Genomic DNA, 13,921 nt, shown 5'->3' with positions numbered 1-13,921 from the left:
CAATATTTCTTTCATTCTATATAATTTTTTTTTGGGTAGAGTCTTTGAGTTTTATATAGTGTTTTTTTTTTTTTTTGGTTACAAAATTTTATATTGTGTTGCCCATCAAAGAAAATATTAATAGGTTTTATATTTTCATATGTGTGTGTGAGAGTGAGAGAGAGAGAGATCTTTTCTTTTTTTTTTGGTAATCGGACAAACCACATGCCTATCCCAAAAAGTTAACTAACTTTTGGGATTGCGGAATGGAAAATATACACAATACGCACCACACTCAAACACCCGATGTGGGACTAATCCACGCGCTCAGCGCGTGCGTGAGCACACACACACATAGAGGGAGAGAGAGAGAGAAAGAGGTTTTTAACTATACATTTGTGCAAACTTTGATTGTGAAAAATCATTTGTTAATATACTAAGAAGGGCAAAATTGAAATTCAAAATGAGGCATAGGAGAATTTGTTGTTTAAAATTGAGTATAATTGTGCAAAAGTGTTTCATGGGAGAATATCAATAAATATAGGTAAAGTATAGGTGCATAGGAGAGATTTCAAACTTTTTCTAAAACTTTCTGTAATAGTGAATATAAACTTTGGGAGAATGTTTTCTGTGCCGTAGCGCAAGCTGCGTCCAGGCATATGGGTCTGCCACTCAAGGGGGCAGGGTGGTCATTGCACCCACCCCCATGTGTCTGGGCGCAGCCTGCGTTGTGGCACAGAGAACAACGCCCCATAAACTTTTTATCTCCTTAAGGGATTTGGATTAAACAAAAGCTCTCAATCTCTTATATGAGGGAGCAAATTTGGGCAAAAAATTACATCAAGAAAGATAGGTGCACTACCACAACTAATTTCGCCACATGCATGGAAAGGTGATTCAGTTGCTCTTACCGTCAGATATGCAGAATGCAGGTCTAGATTGGTCCTTTGTAAAATTCAATGCTTCAGTTTTTCATGTGACTAATTCCTCTTGAGTTGAAACTTGAAACTTGACAAACCCCTTCTCCCTTTGTAAATGGCAAAAATAGGACAAGTGGTTGGCTTTCACATGTACGTTCGCCTGTTGGTACGTGCCGAGGAACCAAACTCCCAACGTGCCACATCGCACAAGTAATTGTTTTCGTTCACCTACTTTTCTAGACATACCTAGTGAGAGAAATCAGAATCACAATTTTATTTATAAATATAATGAAATAAACTAGAGTTCTGATTAGCTGCGTATTAATTTGTAAGATATCTGAGATATTTTTGTAATACACCCACTTGAAAAAGGGGAGTCTTCCATTTTGAGTCATATGGAGAGTTGATCGACTAACCCCTTGGATTAAATGTACATCTTAAGGATTAGACACGTGTCAAATTTTGGACTTAAATTCAATCAAATGTCCTTCCATGCCTTTGTTGGAAAGACATGGTCACACTCTTGCGGTCTTGGGGGTTCTTTTTCGGGTTTTGTGTCCCTTTTGATACTCTATAAAAAAAAATTTACATGGTTAGGGAAGGTGAACAATACCTCCTTTAGCATTTGATTAAAATGGTCTTTTGAATCATTTTTAGGGATGTGAGGGTGATATGGCTTAGGTGCAAGGATAAGAGTCCTTCTCGAGAGAGATACCAATATTTATCCGTATGCTATTGTAGTCATTGCTAGGGGGTAACAAAATTCAACGTCTCCGTTAGGTCCAATATGTGAGCCATTTTCTTTAGTACTATAATCAATAGTTTATTTTTTACCTATAATCAATTTCCAATTCCAGTAAAAACATATTTAACTTCTTTATAAAGAAATTAAGAATTTCAAAATTTTGCAATCATTACTATTTTTGTAGAAGGCGCATATCTAAATTATCTCCTACTCTCAAGTATCAAGTTTCAGCACTAATGGAGTTTTTCACATGGAAAAATAGAGTTTTGAAATATAAAGTTATGGAAGAGTGCATAGTAGTGTCAAAGTATGTAGGCGTGCATGGACATACACAAGAATTCATAGAGATATCCAACGGTTAGAACATCCATATGGCAATATTCAAAGTGGGGGTGTTTAGGAAATGTTCCTATCATGGGCTTGTAGGAACTATTTTTTCCTTTTTTTGTTTTAGTGAATCATTAAGTGTTTTGAATAATTTTTTCCCTGGGGTTCAATAAGCTAGGTTGTAAGTTTCCATTATTACATATATATGGCCTTAAATATTGTCATGGCATTTTACTTCTTTTTTCTTTTAATTGAATATGTTCAATAAAACCTTAAAATAATCTACATCCTCCATGAGCTTGGGCCTCCAATGCCACTGCAACTCCACCACCAATCTTAGCCTCTGGTGTTGTGAATATGGTTGCCAATAAGATGGCTCAACTGTCGATGCCGATATAGTGATTCATCATGGTTGTTGCCTTCGACCAACCTCTGCATTAAATGATCTTAACTCTATTCAAAAGGTTACACACTTAAGTGCTCAACGTGCAACCAAAGGTTACACCACCACATTCTCTACTACAATGGTTAATACTCATCAATCTCCACAGTTGACCAGTGGTTACATGCTTTCAATTTCATCACTTTCAACATTTTCTAGTGGGAATAAATTACCATAATTTCATCTATTTCATGCACTTAAGAATTATTATGGAGCTCATCAATCCCTACAAATAAGGAGTGGTTACACTTCTGTTACAGATGACAACCAGTTTCTTGGTGACAATGAGCTTCTTCAAGCAGTTATGAATCATAATAACCTTCAATTTCTCAACAATCAAGTAGCAGTAACCGCAATGGCATAGCCGGTCAATGGTATATTAAATGGTGCAGCATTATAAGGACTCTCTACTAGTATTGCCCCAATGGATATGACCGTTACAGCTCATTTGATATCTAGTTTGGAATCATGTATTTTTGTTTTTATTTAAAGGGAGGAAAACAGCGTGGCTAACTCCCTTGTCAGGATGGCTCAGTTATTAACGTATGGAACTGTTTATCCCATTTTCATTCCATGGTTTCATGAAGGTTTAAGTCAGAATCCATGTATACTACACGTTCTTATCACTAAAGCTTAGTTTACCAAAAAACAAAAAAAAAAGGTAAAAGAAAAAGTAAGAGCAGAAATAGAAAGGGCTCAAGCAATTTAACTACATTTCTCTTTACAAAATTTTGAGGAATAATTGGGTCATTCTTACTCATTAATTTAGAGAATTGAAAAGGAATGAGGGGAGGACCCTTCTTTGGCCTATTTCTATATTTGTACCACATTACGCATGACAGTAAGCCATGTATAATATTCCAATCCAGTGATTGTTAAAGGCAAATGATACGTAGATATGTCATCATTTCATTGAGCACACCCACTGCATTAATCCATATGTATAGATGACATATATGGTAAGAGATCTAAAAATACATTATACAATTGGATTCTTTCTCTCTCTTTCTAAAACAGCTAGAACTCAAAATCTAATGCAACAAATTGGAATGAAATCATCAATGCAATTAAAGGCAAAATTTCAGTTTTGGGTGTCAGATTTATAAACATTCTATATATACAATTTCCCATTTAGTGATTGTCTATCTTCTTTGTCATTTCATTCTATAAATACAGCAGCCCTAACTTTCAAATCTTCATCTCTCTCTCTCTCTCTCTCTCTCTCTCTAGAATGGCAAATCATTTCAATTTTCTTTCAATCATTCTTATTCTAGCTATAATCTTTATCATATCTCTTTCAAACCTAGATGTCATTGAATCCAGCAATGGTAGTCTCACTATTGATCTCATCCATCGTGATTCACCATTCTCTCCATTATATAATCCTTCTGAAACATCTTGGCAACATTGGCAAAAGTCCTTCCTTCGAGGAATAAACCATGTTGCTGCAGATGTTCTCCCTGACAAAGGTCAGTACCTTGTCAAATTCTCGATCGGTACGCCACCCGTCGAAGTCCATGGAATTCTTGATGCAGGTAGTGATCTTATTTGGACACAATGTGCACCATGTCCAGGGTGTTACAAGCAAATACTTCCTCTCTTCGATCCTACTAAATCATCAACATATAAAGACCTTCCATGTCAAAACAAAATGTGTGAAGAGCTAAGTCCAAACCCTTGTAGTAGAAGCAAGAATTGCCAATATGGTTATGGATATGGAGGTGCACAATATACCAAAGGAAATCTCGCCACCGATACGTTCACCTTCGGTTCCTTATCGTTACCAAATAAGGTATTCGGTTGTGGTCACAACAACTCAGGTACCTTCGACGAGCGAGGTACAGGTATAGTAGGCCTTGGTTTGGGTTCGATGTCGATGATTACCCAATTAACTTCAACATATGGTTTCAAGTTCTCGTACTGTTTGGTGCCATTAAGTGCCCCAACTGTTACAAGTAAACTTACCATTGGTAATGAAGCTGTGGTTTCAGGTTCCGGAACTGTTTCGACACCTTTAGTAGTTAAACCTAAGGATACATTTTACTACGTGACCCTTCAAGCAATGAGTGTTGGGAACACAAGATTGCCTTATGATCATGCATTGAGTCCTAATGGGAGCAAAGAAGGTAACCTCATCATTGATACTGGTGTTCCTCCTATATTGATCCCAACCCAGTTTTACAATCAGATGGTAGTAGCAGTAAAGGGTGCAATTAGTGGTCAACCTCTTACCAACAAGGGAACACAGTTATGTTATTCGAGTAATACTAAAATTGATGTGACGATCACGGCGCATTTCACTGGTGCTGATGTACAATTGAAGCCGGAAAACACATTTGTTAGTACTCCGGATGGATCGGTTTGCTTCGCCATGAATCCGGACAATAATATTGCCATATTTGGCAACTTCGCTCAAATGAACTTTTTGATTGGCTATGATCTTGCAAATAAGATGCTATTCTTCAAGCCAACTGATTGTACCAAACCACAGTAGTGGTTGCATATTTGAGATTTCTATGTTTTTATTTTGCCTTTATAGAAGTGGCATCTTTTTATTGAGTGTGCTCTCTCTCTTTCTCTCTCTCATTTATATATTTTAGTTATTCCCATTGCCTTTTAAGTTCATAATCAAGCTCTTGAGAGCACAGTTACTTGGGGTATGACTTACCAAAAAGAAAAATAGGGGTATGACAACAAAAATGAGTATCGATACATATGGGTATTAAATAGAAGTGGATTTTAATAGGGTTTTCTTCCCCATCACTATGCCTAGTGAAATATAACGCTTCACTATTTGTCACATGGCAATACATGGGCAGTCCATTTAATAGAGGACTAGGCAAGCATTTCAGATTAAAACGAGTAGAGGAAGTAGATAATTAATTACAAAAGATGTCATTCTATATTTTACATGCATCTCCATTTGATGACATTTTTGTAATTTATTAAAACTTTGAATTAGAGTTTGAGCAACTTTCCTTGCTTACTTTGGACTAAAATTTGACCATTAAGATATATGTGGGCAACAGTTGGATACAGTCAATTTTCCGGACAAAAATCCTCTCCAGTTCTGCTCTCATCTCATCCATGGCTACCCATTCCCTCCTAAACTCGTACAAAAGGATCCCTGGTTGCCCATCAACCCAATTGACATCAGCTGTGACTCTCTGCTGCAACCTTGCAATGGACACCATAAAAGCTAATCCAAAGAGCTAGCAGCCCTTGTATCCTCCTCTCCTAAAGCTCGATTCTGGTCAATAATACACCAATCCGCAGAGCAAGATCATCAGAAGAAGTGAACTCGCATTTCTCATTGCATAGAGAATACCATTGAACCCATTGAGCCTGGATCCAATTGACAAGACCTTCTCATTGAACCTGAGAGATAGGGGTTGGATTCTATTTTCCATTAAAATCTTGTTCTCCTCTTCAACACGATTTCTCTTCAGCGTTTGAGCAGGTAAAACCTCAACCGGGTATTTCATCCAAGGATTTCTCAACCACACGATTGCCTATCGCCACGTGGCACCCTATGGAGGCCACACCGCCACTGCACCGCAAGATGTTGCACTACAGGGGATTTTTATCCCAGTTTTCCATCCTTATTTATAGTAATTTTGAATCCTGAAACAGGTGGGTGATCAGTAAAGAAAATTTTCAATTTTTTGTTCTTTTGAAGACGATTTAACCCTCAAATTTTGTCTATCTCTTCTTGTAGTCTATTATTTAGTTTCTTGAATATAATCACATGAATTGTGTTAATAATAATAAGCGAATAAAGATCTCTATTTGGTGGGGTTTCCTACACCCTCTCACAGGGCACCGTGAGATGACGCCTTTGCCCCCCTGAGTAGATACCCAGGTGTGCTCACCTATTGGCCTAAACGGTTGTGTAGGACCAGACGACCAAGTAGAGATCATTTGCTCTAATAATAATAATAAGGAAAAATTACACCCCTCCCCTAACCTATGGCCTAATTACACCCCCTCTCCCGTATTTTCATCAATTACATGAACCTCCCCTATAGTTTAAAATGTGTTACAACAAGCCAATCTACTATTGTGTGTCCGTTAAGTGGTGATGTCAGTAAGGGCTAATTCATTTAATGCCCAAAATACCCTTCTTCTTCTTCCTCTTGCAACCCCATCCGTCCCACCCCTTCGCAATCCTGCCCCATCTCCATGAAGATTAGGCAGCGCCGCCGGAATCGAAGGCCCCTCAATGAGGAGATTCTCTCTTTGTTTAGTAGAACCATATCTCCCTCTATTGGGACATATATAAAGAGATTGCTTCTAAGATCTGAGACCTTACTATTGACAGCCAAATTATTCTCACAAGCACTTGGTGTTGTAAGAGTGTTACTTTTCATTGTATGCTGTAAAGCAGCCGTTAGGAATGGTTTCTAGGAAAAATAGATTTTGTATATGTTTGAATTGTAGCTTGTATATGCTCGGTCATCAGTCTCCACAAGCAGCACCAAGAAATTCTTGGTGGATTGGGCCAAGGTAGATCAGTCCAAATGGAGCTACACCTCTTGTGATTGTATTCTCCTGACAGCTTCAATCCTATAATGAAGCCCCTTGTAACGTAGGGATGTAATTCCCTTCTATACACATTAACAGGATCTTGCTTAGAATGCTTGAATCACAAATATTAAACAATATGGGAGCAAGACATACCGTTCACCATTGGATCGTTGATTCCCGTAGACGACAATGATGAAACCATTAATGTCGTCTTTGTTCATACCATAACAAACCTTTCTTGAAGCTTTTAATGGAGACTGGTTTGTCTCTCTTCCCTTTATCTGTATGCTCACAACACAATGGGAATATGTGAACATATGGTAGAGAGAGGACCTTGAGTCTCCTCTTCTATATATAATTCCTAATTGTCCATAACAATTAGAAATTGTAGGGGAGTATCCCACTAATCCACAATCACCTCAAATATAAGAGACATGGAGTTCAATGAGAGTTGTTGCACAATGTCTATGCAACGTCTATGTGACTTGGTCAATTGATCAACAAAATAAGGGAGGATTTATTTTATATTATTAAAATATAAATTATCCTACAACACACTCTTCTAAGATTCACTCTGGCGGCGCCTGTATTCCCCCCACGGTGTCAAACCTGTTCTTTAAGTTCCTTGTTGAATTTCTGAGATTCACTCTAGGCACTCTCGTAACTGGGCTTTGGATAACTCAATTACAGTGGTCACTGGTCAGGGCTATAAATGTTCTAATCACCCAAAACTAATGATTTGACTGGGAATATTTCATAAAAGTGTCACTGCATCTACGGCTATTTTGACAACGGTCTCAATTGTTGGCTTTTGGTTTGCCCGCATCTGTTAAAAAAATTGTGTTGGTTGTAGGTCATTGATCAGCTAAGATTTGGTATTGTAAACTTGTAGTAGAAACGATCATTGGGTAAGGGAAGGATAATCTGCTAACACTCATTCTTGTTTGTTTTTGGCCATTTTGTCAGTCTTTCTCCTCCTCCATCTCTTTGGGTGGAGTAAGTGGCTTTTGTACTATTCTCCCCAAGTTGGTGCTGGTGGTGAAATGGGCCATTGATCATCTCTTGGGTACAATTTCTAGGCATTTTAAATTGGGTTGAAGATGAATAAAAGGGTGAAATGGTCTTTGATTTAGGATGTTTGGTTTTAAGGGTAAATTGGTCTTTTATATTTTACAATTAACACCGTCAGCCTTAGGGGTTACAATTGTAATATTTTTAAAAACAGAAGAGGGGTGTAATTAGGCCATAGTTCAGGGGAGGGGGTATAATTTTCCCTAATAATAATAGGCATTTGTACATAGACACCTCATTTTGTTACTCTGAAGCACACTAGGCAATGATGAATCAAGGTGTTCTGAAATGGTGTTGGACCCATTATTTATGGCTCTAAAGGTTCCTCAAGCCCCCAATGGTGTTCGAAATCCTTAAGATGATCCATAAGATTGAAATGGCTAAAAATGAGTTTTTATAAATAATGGTAAAATGGCTCTGTCATACAAGCCCAACCCCAAAAACTAGGCTCGGCCTCGATCCAGGATCATACTTAAACCAGACCTAAACCCCCATGGTCAGTCCAAATCAGCCAAGTGCACTAGCTCGGCCAACATTAAAAAGCAATCACCATACACTGGTCGACCGACCAGTCACTGATCTCAGTGACACTTCATTGCCTATTGGAAGATGCTTATCTGACACTAGATTCTATGTTGTTACTGAATTTGGACTCTTGAATCTGATATTCCAACTTGTGCATTGGCCTTTTCTCATCATTATCGACCAAGAGACTTACCTAAACCCATCCCAAGACCTTAGAGGATGTGATGGAGGTAACTAATGGAGTTGGAATCCACCACATCCTAGTTAGTCTTGGTTGCTTGATCGAGTCTACCTCCTTTCTTAGCTATTAATTATTCTATCCCCTTATGATCAAGGAGATCTCTAAGAGTTTGGATGAGGAACACTATCTTGGACGTGTATAACATCCTAAACTATAAATAAGGGGCCCCTTAGACATTTTGGGGTGTATTAGAAAAATCTTTAGCTCCTACCAAGAATTCCTAAGAGAGAAAGAGAGAGTGTGTCTGTGTGTGTCCCTTGATTCTGCAATTTCCTCACAGTTGTGCAGACTTGAGCTCCTCCATACCTAAGCTTAGTCTACTCCAACATCCCTACATTCTTCACGAGTTTCGAAGCTAGGTAAGTCTGTTTCTTTTTCTTTTATAGTTTATTCAATCTCATGTACTGTTCTGTAAGATATCCTCCAAACACTGAAGACATTGTGGGCAACAATGACATGCCATGAATTGGATCATGTATTTATAGTTGTTGATGGACAGTTTTGTATTACACCATAATAGTTTTTTTAGGGGTGTCAAACAGTCGGTTCAGTTTTTTCAGTTTTGGTGCGGAAATGACTGAATCTGAAACTGCACCTATAAGGTTTTTTCGATTTCGGTTTGGGTTTGGTTTATGTTAATGGGTTCGAAATGGTTTGGGCCGGTTTTAAAACAGATATCAAACCTTTTCGAGCTTAGTTTTAGACCGAAATTGTTTGCCTTATGGGCCTTATCAAATGAGTTGGCTCAATTTTTTAGTTTTTTACTTTTCAAATGGGCTGGGATCCATTTTTTAATCCAAACAAATGGGCTGTACACAATAGGTTGGGCTCCTTTTTTAAAGTTTTGACCTTTTAAAATGGGTTGGGCTCCATTTTTTAATCCAAACAAGTTTGAAAGTGTACAATGGCATGGGTGGATGACGTTTCAATCAATTTGTACCGGGTCGGGTTTCGGTTCCGGGTGGCTCGGTTTTGGTTCGGGCTTATCAGGGGACCATCGGTGTAGCTCTAACAGCGCCTAAACCGAGGGGTTTTAAAATGCTGAATCCAAAACCTGCCCTAGAAGGGCTCAGCTTGGTTCTGTTCGGTGCAGATTTTTTAAAACCCCTTTTATTTTATATTTCATCTGTGATTTTTCAGGATTTTTCTATTAACTTTTGCTATTTTCTCTTTGATTTTAATGTTCTATTGGCATATTTCATGCTAATTCACTTTTGGGTTTTGTTTTGCCGTTTGAGTTGGTTTCTTAAAGTTTTAGTGACGTTTGATTATGATTTTATATTGACAACATTTTCATCAATATTTTTTATATAATGTGTTTTCCCTTCATTTTCAGGTTTCCTAGTATCTTATGCTAGTTTTGCATGGTAATATGAGATACCATCAATATATGGATATGATTCAGTTCTTAGAAGTTTTCTCTTTCTTAGTGGTTATATACCATGTCTTGCATGGGCAATGGAGTTCCTGTACTTTTCTAGTATAGGCAATAGCTAAACTTAAGGTTTGCATGTTTAGTCCTTTACTTTCAATATATTAATCCTTGCATTCTAACGTAGTTGGATAAGGGTAAGCGCTTAGATTTTCCTCTTTCCTTCTTTTATTGGTTAGTATCATGATACATATAGTTTTAAGTAATTAGTATACTCATGATTGGAGTTCGGGTTAACTAGGTGGACAAAGGTGCCTAACACCTTCCTCGAATGCAACCTGACATGAACCTAACTGTGAGAATAGTAGAACAAATGGAAGGTTTATATTTCAATGACAAAGAGTCGCCATCTAGATTATAGTATAAGACCCACACATGAAATAAACTATTGACTCAATTCCGAATTGGTCCAATAATAAAAAATCGGTCCGAGTCCTTTTGGCGACTAAATTAATCCATTTTAGTTGGCTGCCCATTTTAAGTCTTTAGTTAGTATAAGGTTAAATGGGGTAGTATACTCTTTCATAAATAATTAGTACTTCATCCATCACAACTAACAAAGTAGATACGTAGAAGATACAAAATTAAGAAGGGTTTTTTACAATTACCATCCTAAAATCTTTCATATTTATTATTACCCTTTTTAAAAAAAAACTTTGAAACAACTGTTACCCTTCCCTGTTGCATACTAATAACTAACTGGCCCCCACCGTTATAGACCCGTAACGGAAGGGATTAATCGTGACACGGATTTTTTAAGACCAAAATGCCCTTTTTGAGGTGGTAATTGTAAAAACACTCCCACCCCATCACCATCCCTCCTTCTTCTTCTCTTCTTCTTCTTCCTGCTCACATTAACCGTACGAACCTCCAAGTCATCTATGGGAAACTCCATGCTTTTAAGAAAGGAGAGATTCTAGAAAGAAGCTAGTGGAATGAAACTCCATATTTTAAGACAATGATGAAGTTGCAGACGATAAGGGATTAAGGGTTTCAATATTCTATCCTCCCTTGCATGGTCATGGAATGGGTATTGTCTATCCTCATTCTTCCATGAAGATTGCTAGCTAAGAGCTCCCATACTCCTATATATATACTATGGTTTCCATTGCAGCTTCCAACAGAGAGGATTAATCATAGCCATCAGGAGCAGCAAAGAAGGAAATGGCTTCTTCAATAATCTCATCGGCAACAGTTATCTCCCTCAACCGTGCCAGCCCTGCTCAAGCTAGCTTGGTAGCTCCTTTCACAGGCCTCAAGTCTGGGAAATTTACAAAATCCCCTTATTATAGTTATATTTCCTACTAATTTACAGATGATCGAGCCATAATAATTAATAAGCTTCGATTGAAATATATAATAAGTTCTCTCTTTTTCTCTCTAATCAAGACACTACAGTAAGAAATCCATGAACCTAAGCCAAGGAATAGAGATTTTCGAAACCTTCTCAGCGTGATTCGAACAAGACGATGATCCCACCGCCGGCGACGACGAAGAGGAACACGCATCCAGTACCGTAGCTTCGTTTGGCTTCTTGCGGCACAGGAAAAAATTCCTTGACCCCAGTTCTTTCAACTTCTCCTCTCGATTCAGACCTGTTTATAAGTGTATCAGTCAGCAAACCCAATTCATTCTTTTCCCAAATCTCAATCCATGAAAACTAAAGAAGAAGAAAGAAATAGAGTTATCTGATTTCAGATTTCTTATTTTCTAAACTAAACTGAGAATAATGGAGGTCGAAATCTGAAGGGTCCGTTGTGGGTAGCAAGGGCCTTCTCCCCTCCTTGGCATACAACCTCACAGCCGCTGCAATCAGATCTCCAACCATCGATTCCGGTGACATCACCACTTGCACAACTCCCAAGCTCCCCTGTATCGATACATTCAGCAGCAACTTCGTCAGCCTGGCCGGCATCTCTCTTGAAATTTCCTGTAATTTTCCAGCGGAAAGTAGATCCGGGACAGTCTTTGGCCGGCGAATCTCAACTTCAGTCAGATGGGCTCGCCCGTGAAACGATGCTGCCCTGTTCCCCAATTTCTTTCGTCTCCCATTCTCTTCAATCCCTCTTCGGTGACCATTCTTGGAAGGACTCGGCATTTTTTTTTCTCTCTTCAATTCTGTGTCTATGTATTGGATATCAAACTACGAATCGATCACCTCAAACGGCGGTAACGGTAGAACCTAGCGCGGGGGGAAAGCCGAGAGTTGGGAAGTAGCTTAGGCTCTCAGATTCCCCGTTGTTCACAGAGATCATAACCAGAATTATAGAGATGTAGAGACAAAGGGAATAAGGTGAGGGTTGCAGAGGAGGTTGCAGAGGAGGAAGAAGAAGGAGGAGGAGAAGGAACGGTGATGGGGTGGGGGGTTTTTTACAATTACCATTCCAAAAAGGCATTTTGGTCCTAAAAATCCGTGACAATAGCAAACTATCACGACTAACTCCCTTCGTTACGAGTCTGTAATGGTGGGGCCAGTTAGTTATTAATATGCAACAGGGGAGGGTAACAGTTGTTTCAAAGTTTTTGGGAGGGGATAATAGTAAATATGAAAGATTTTGAGGTGATAATTATAAAAAACCCAATTAAAAAAGGTTGTTGGTGTCATGGAAATAAATCTCGGAATAGTATGGCATATATGTATATGTATCGATATCTTTTTTTTTTTGGTAAAGTATATGTATCGATATCTACAAGACTTGATCCGGATGTGGTTCTTTTTTTTAAAAATGGTTGCTTGATTTGGAATCGGATTATTCGGTTGATTATTGACAATGACCAATACGATACCTAATACCATTCAAATTAATGGTTGATGTTGAATCAATTTTAAGACATTGGATTGTGTCCAAGTGCACGACAAGCTAATTTTCAAATCTAGAATTGGAGCCCCAAAATAATAAGAGGTAGTCTTTGGCTGCAAAGGGCATTCTAAAGAGAACACATCTAGTTGCAGGCATTTGAAAGAAATGTGGGGCCCGCTTGATAACCTTACATGGTGTTTCTGTTCTGGAAATGTGTTGGGAAACATCAAAACATTTTTTGGTTTTTCAGCACAGTTTTTTTTATTTTCTTTACAGATAAACCGTTTTTACCCGCTTGATAAACCTGTTTTGAAAACGTTTCCAAAAGACAACTGGAACACCATTGGTGCTTGATAAAATCTGTTCTTAGAAACATGTAATGTGACCAATTTTAATAATATTTGTCTTGAATAATGTACTTTAGATAATAAAGGTTAAAATAAACATTGTAATTAAAATATCTTCTCTATTTGATATTAATTACGATAATGCCATTTTTTTTTGTCAATTATACCAAAAAAAGACTTGTAAAATCCTTTTCTAACCAACCTTAGCATAAAATTAAAATATCTCATTAACATAACCAAAGTAAGTATAAAAATATGTCAAATTTTAAAAATGCCATTAAAATTGGGTTCTTGTGTGGATTAGTAGCATAACTGACTATGCTATGAACAGTTGAATAAAGAAGGCCTTGGTGGACTCGAACCACCATCCTCTTGGAACATACTCATGTTCCAAGTGCTCTACCAATTTGAGCTAAGGACCCATCAAGTAGTACTTTATCAGTGGAGCCACTAAAGTCATGCTTATCTACAACTTTTATGAATATCCAGATACTCCTAATTCCCCACTAAGCTCATATTTTAAGACAACTCAGCTAAGCTCCCTAACTTAAATCACAGGGGGAG

The 13,921-nt window shown here is 37.9% G+C and overlaps 1 protein-coding gene across 1 annotated transcript; it reads left to right on the top strand.

The window, feature by feature from the left end:
• The first annotated feature begins 3,644 nt into the window (after positions 1-3,644).
• LOC122644691 (aspartic proteinase CDR1-like) lies at positions 3,645-4,907 on the top strand. Its single transcript, XM_043838088.1, has one exon. The coding sequence runs from the start codon at positions 3,645-3,647 to the stop codon at positions 4,905-4,907; it is 1,263 nt and encodes a 420-aa protein (XP_043694023.1).
• The last annotated feature ends 9,014 nt before the right edge of the window (positions 4,908-13,921 follow it).

The sequence above is a fragment of the Telopea speciosissima genome, chromosome 11, assembly GCF_018873765.1.
Source record: "Telopea speciosissima isolate NSW1024214 ecotype Mountain lineage chromosome 11, Tspe_v1, whole genome shotgun sequence".
In the NCBI taxonomy this organism is placed as follows: domain Eukaryota; kingdom Viridiplantae; phylum Streptophyta; class Magnoliopsida; order Proteales; family Proteaceae; genus Telopea; species Telopea speciosissima.
The sequence above is the reverse complement of the archived record's forward strand: the minus strand, read 5'-3'. Positions and strand labels throughout refer to the sequence as shown.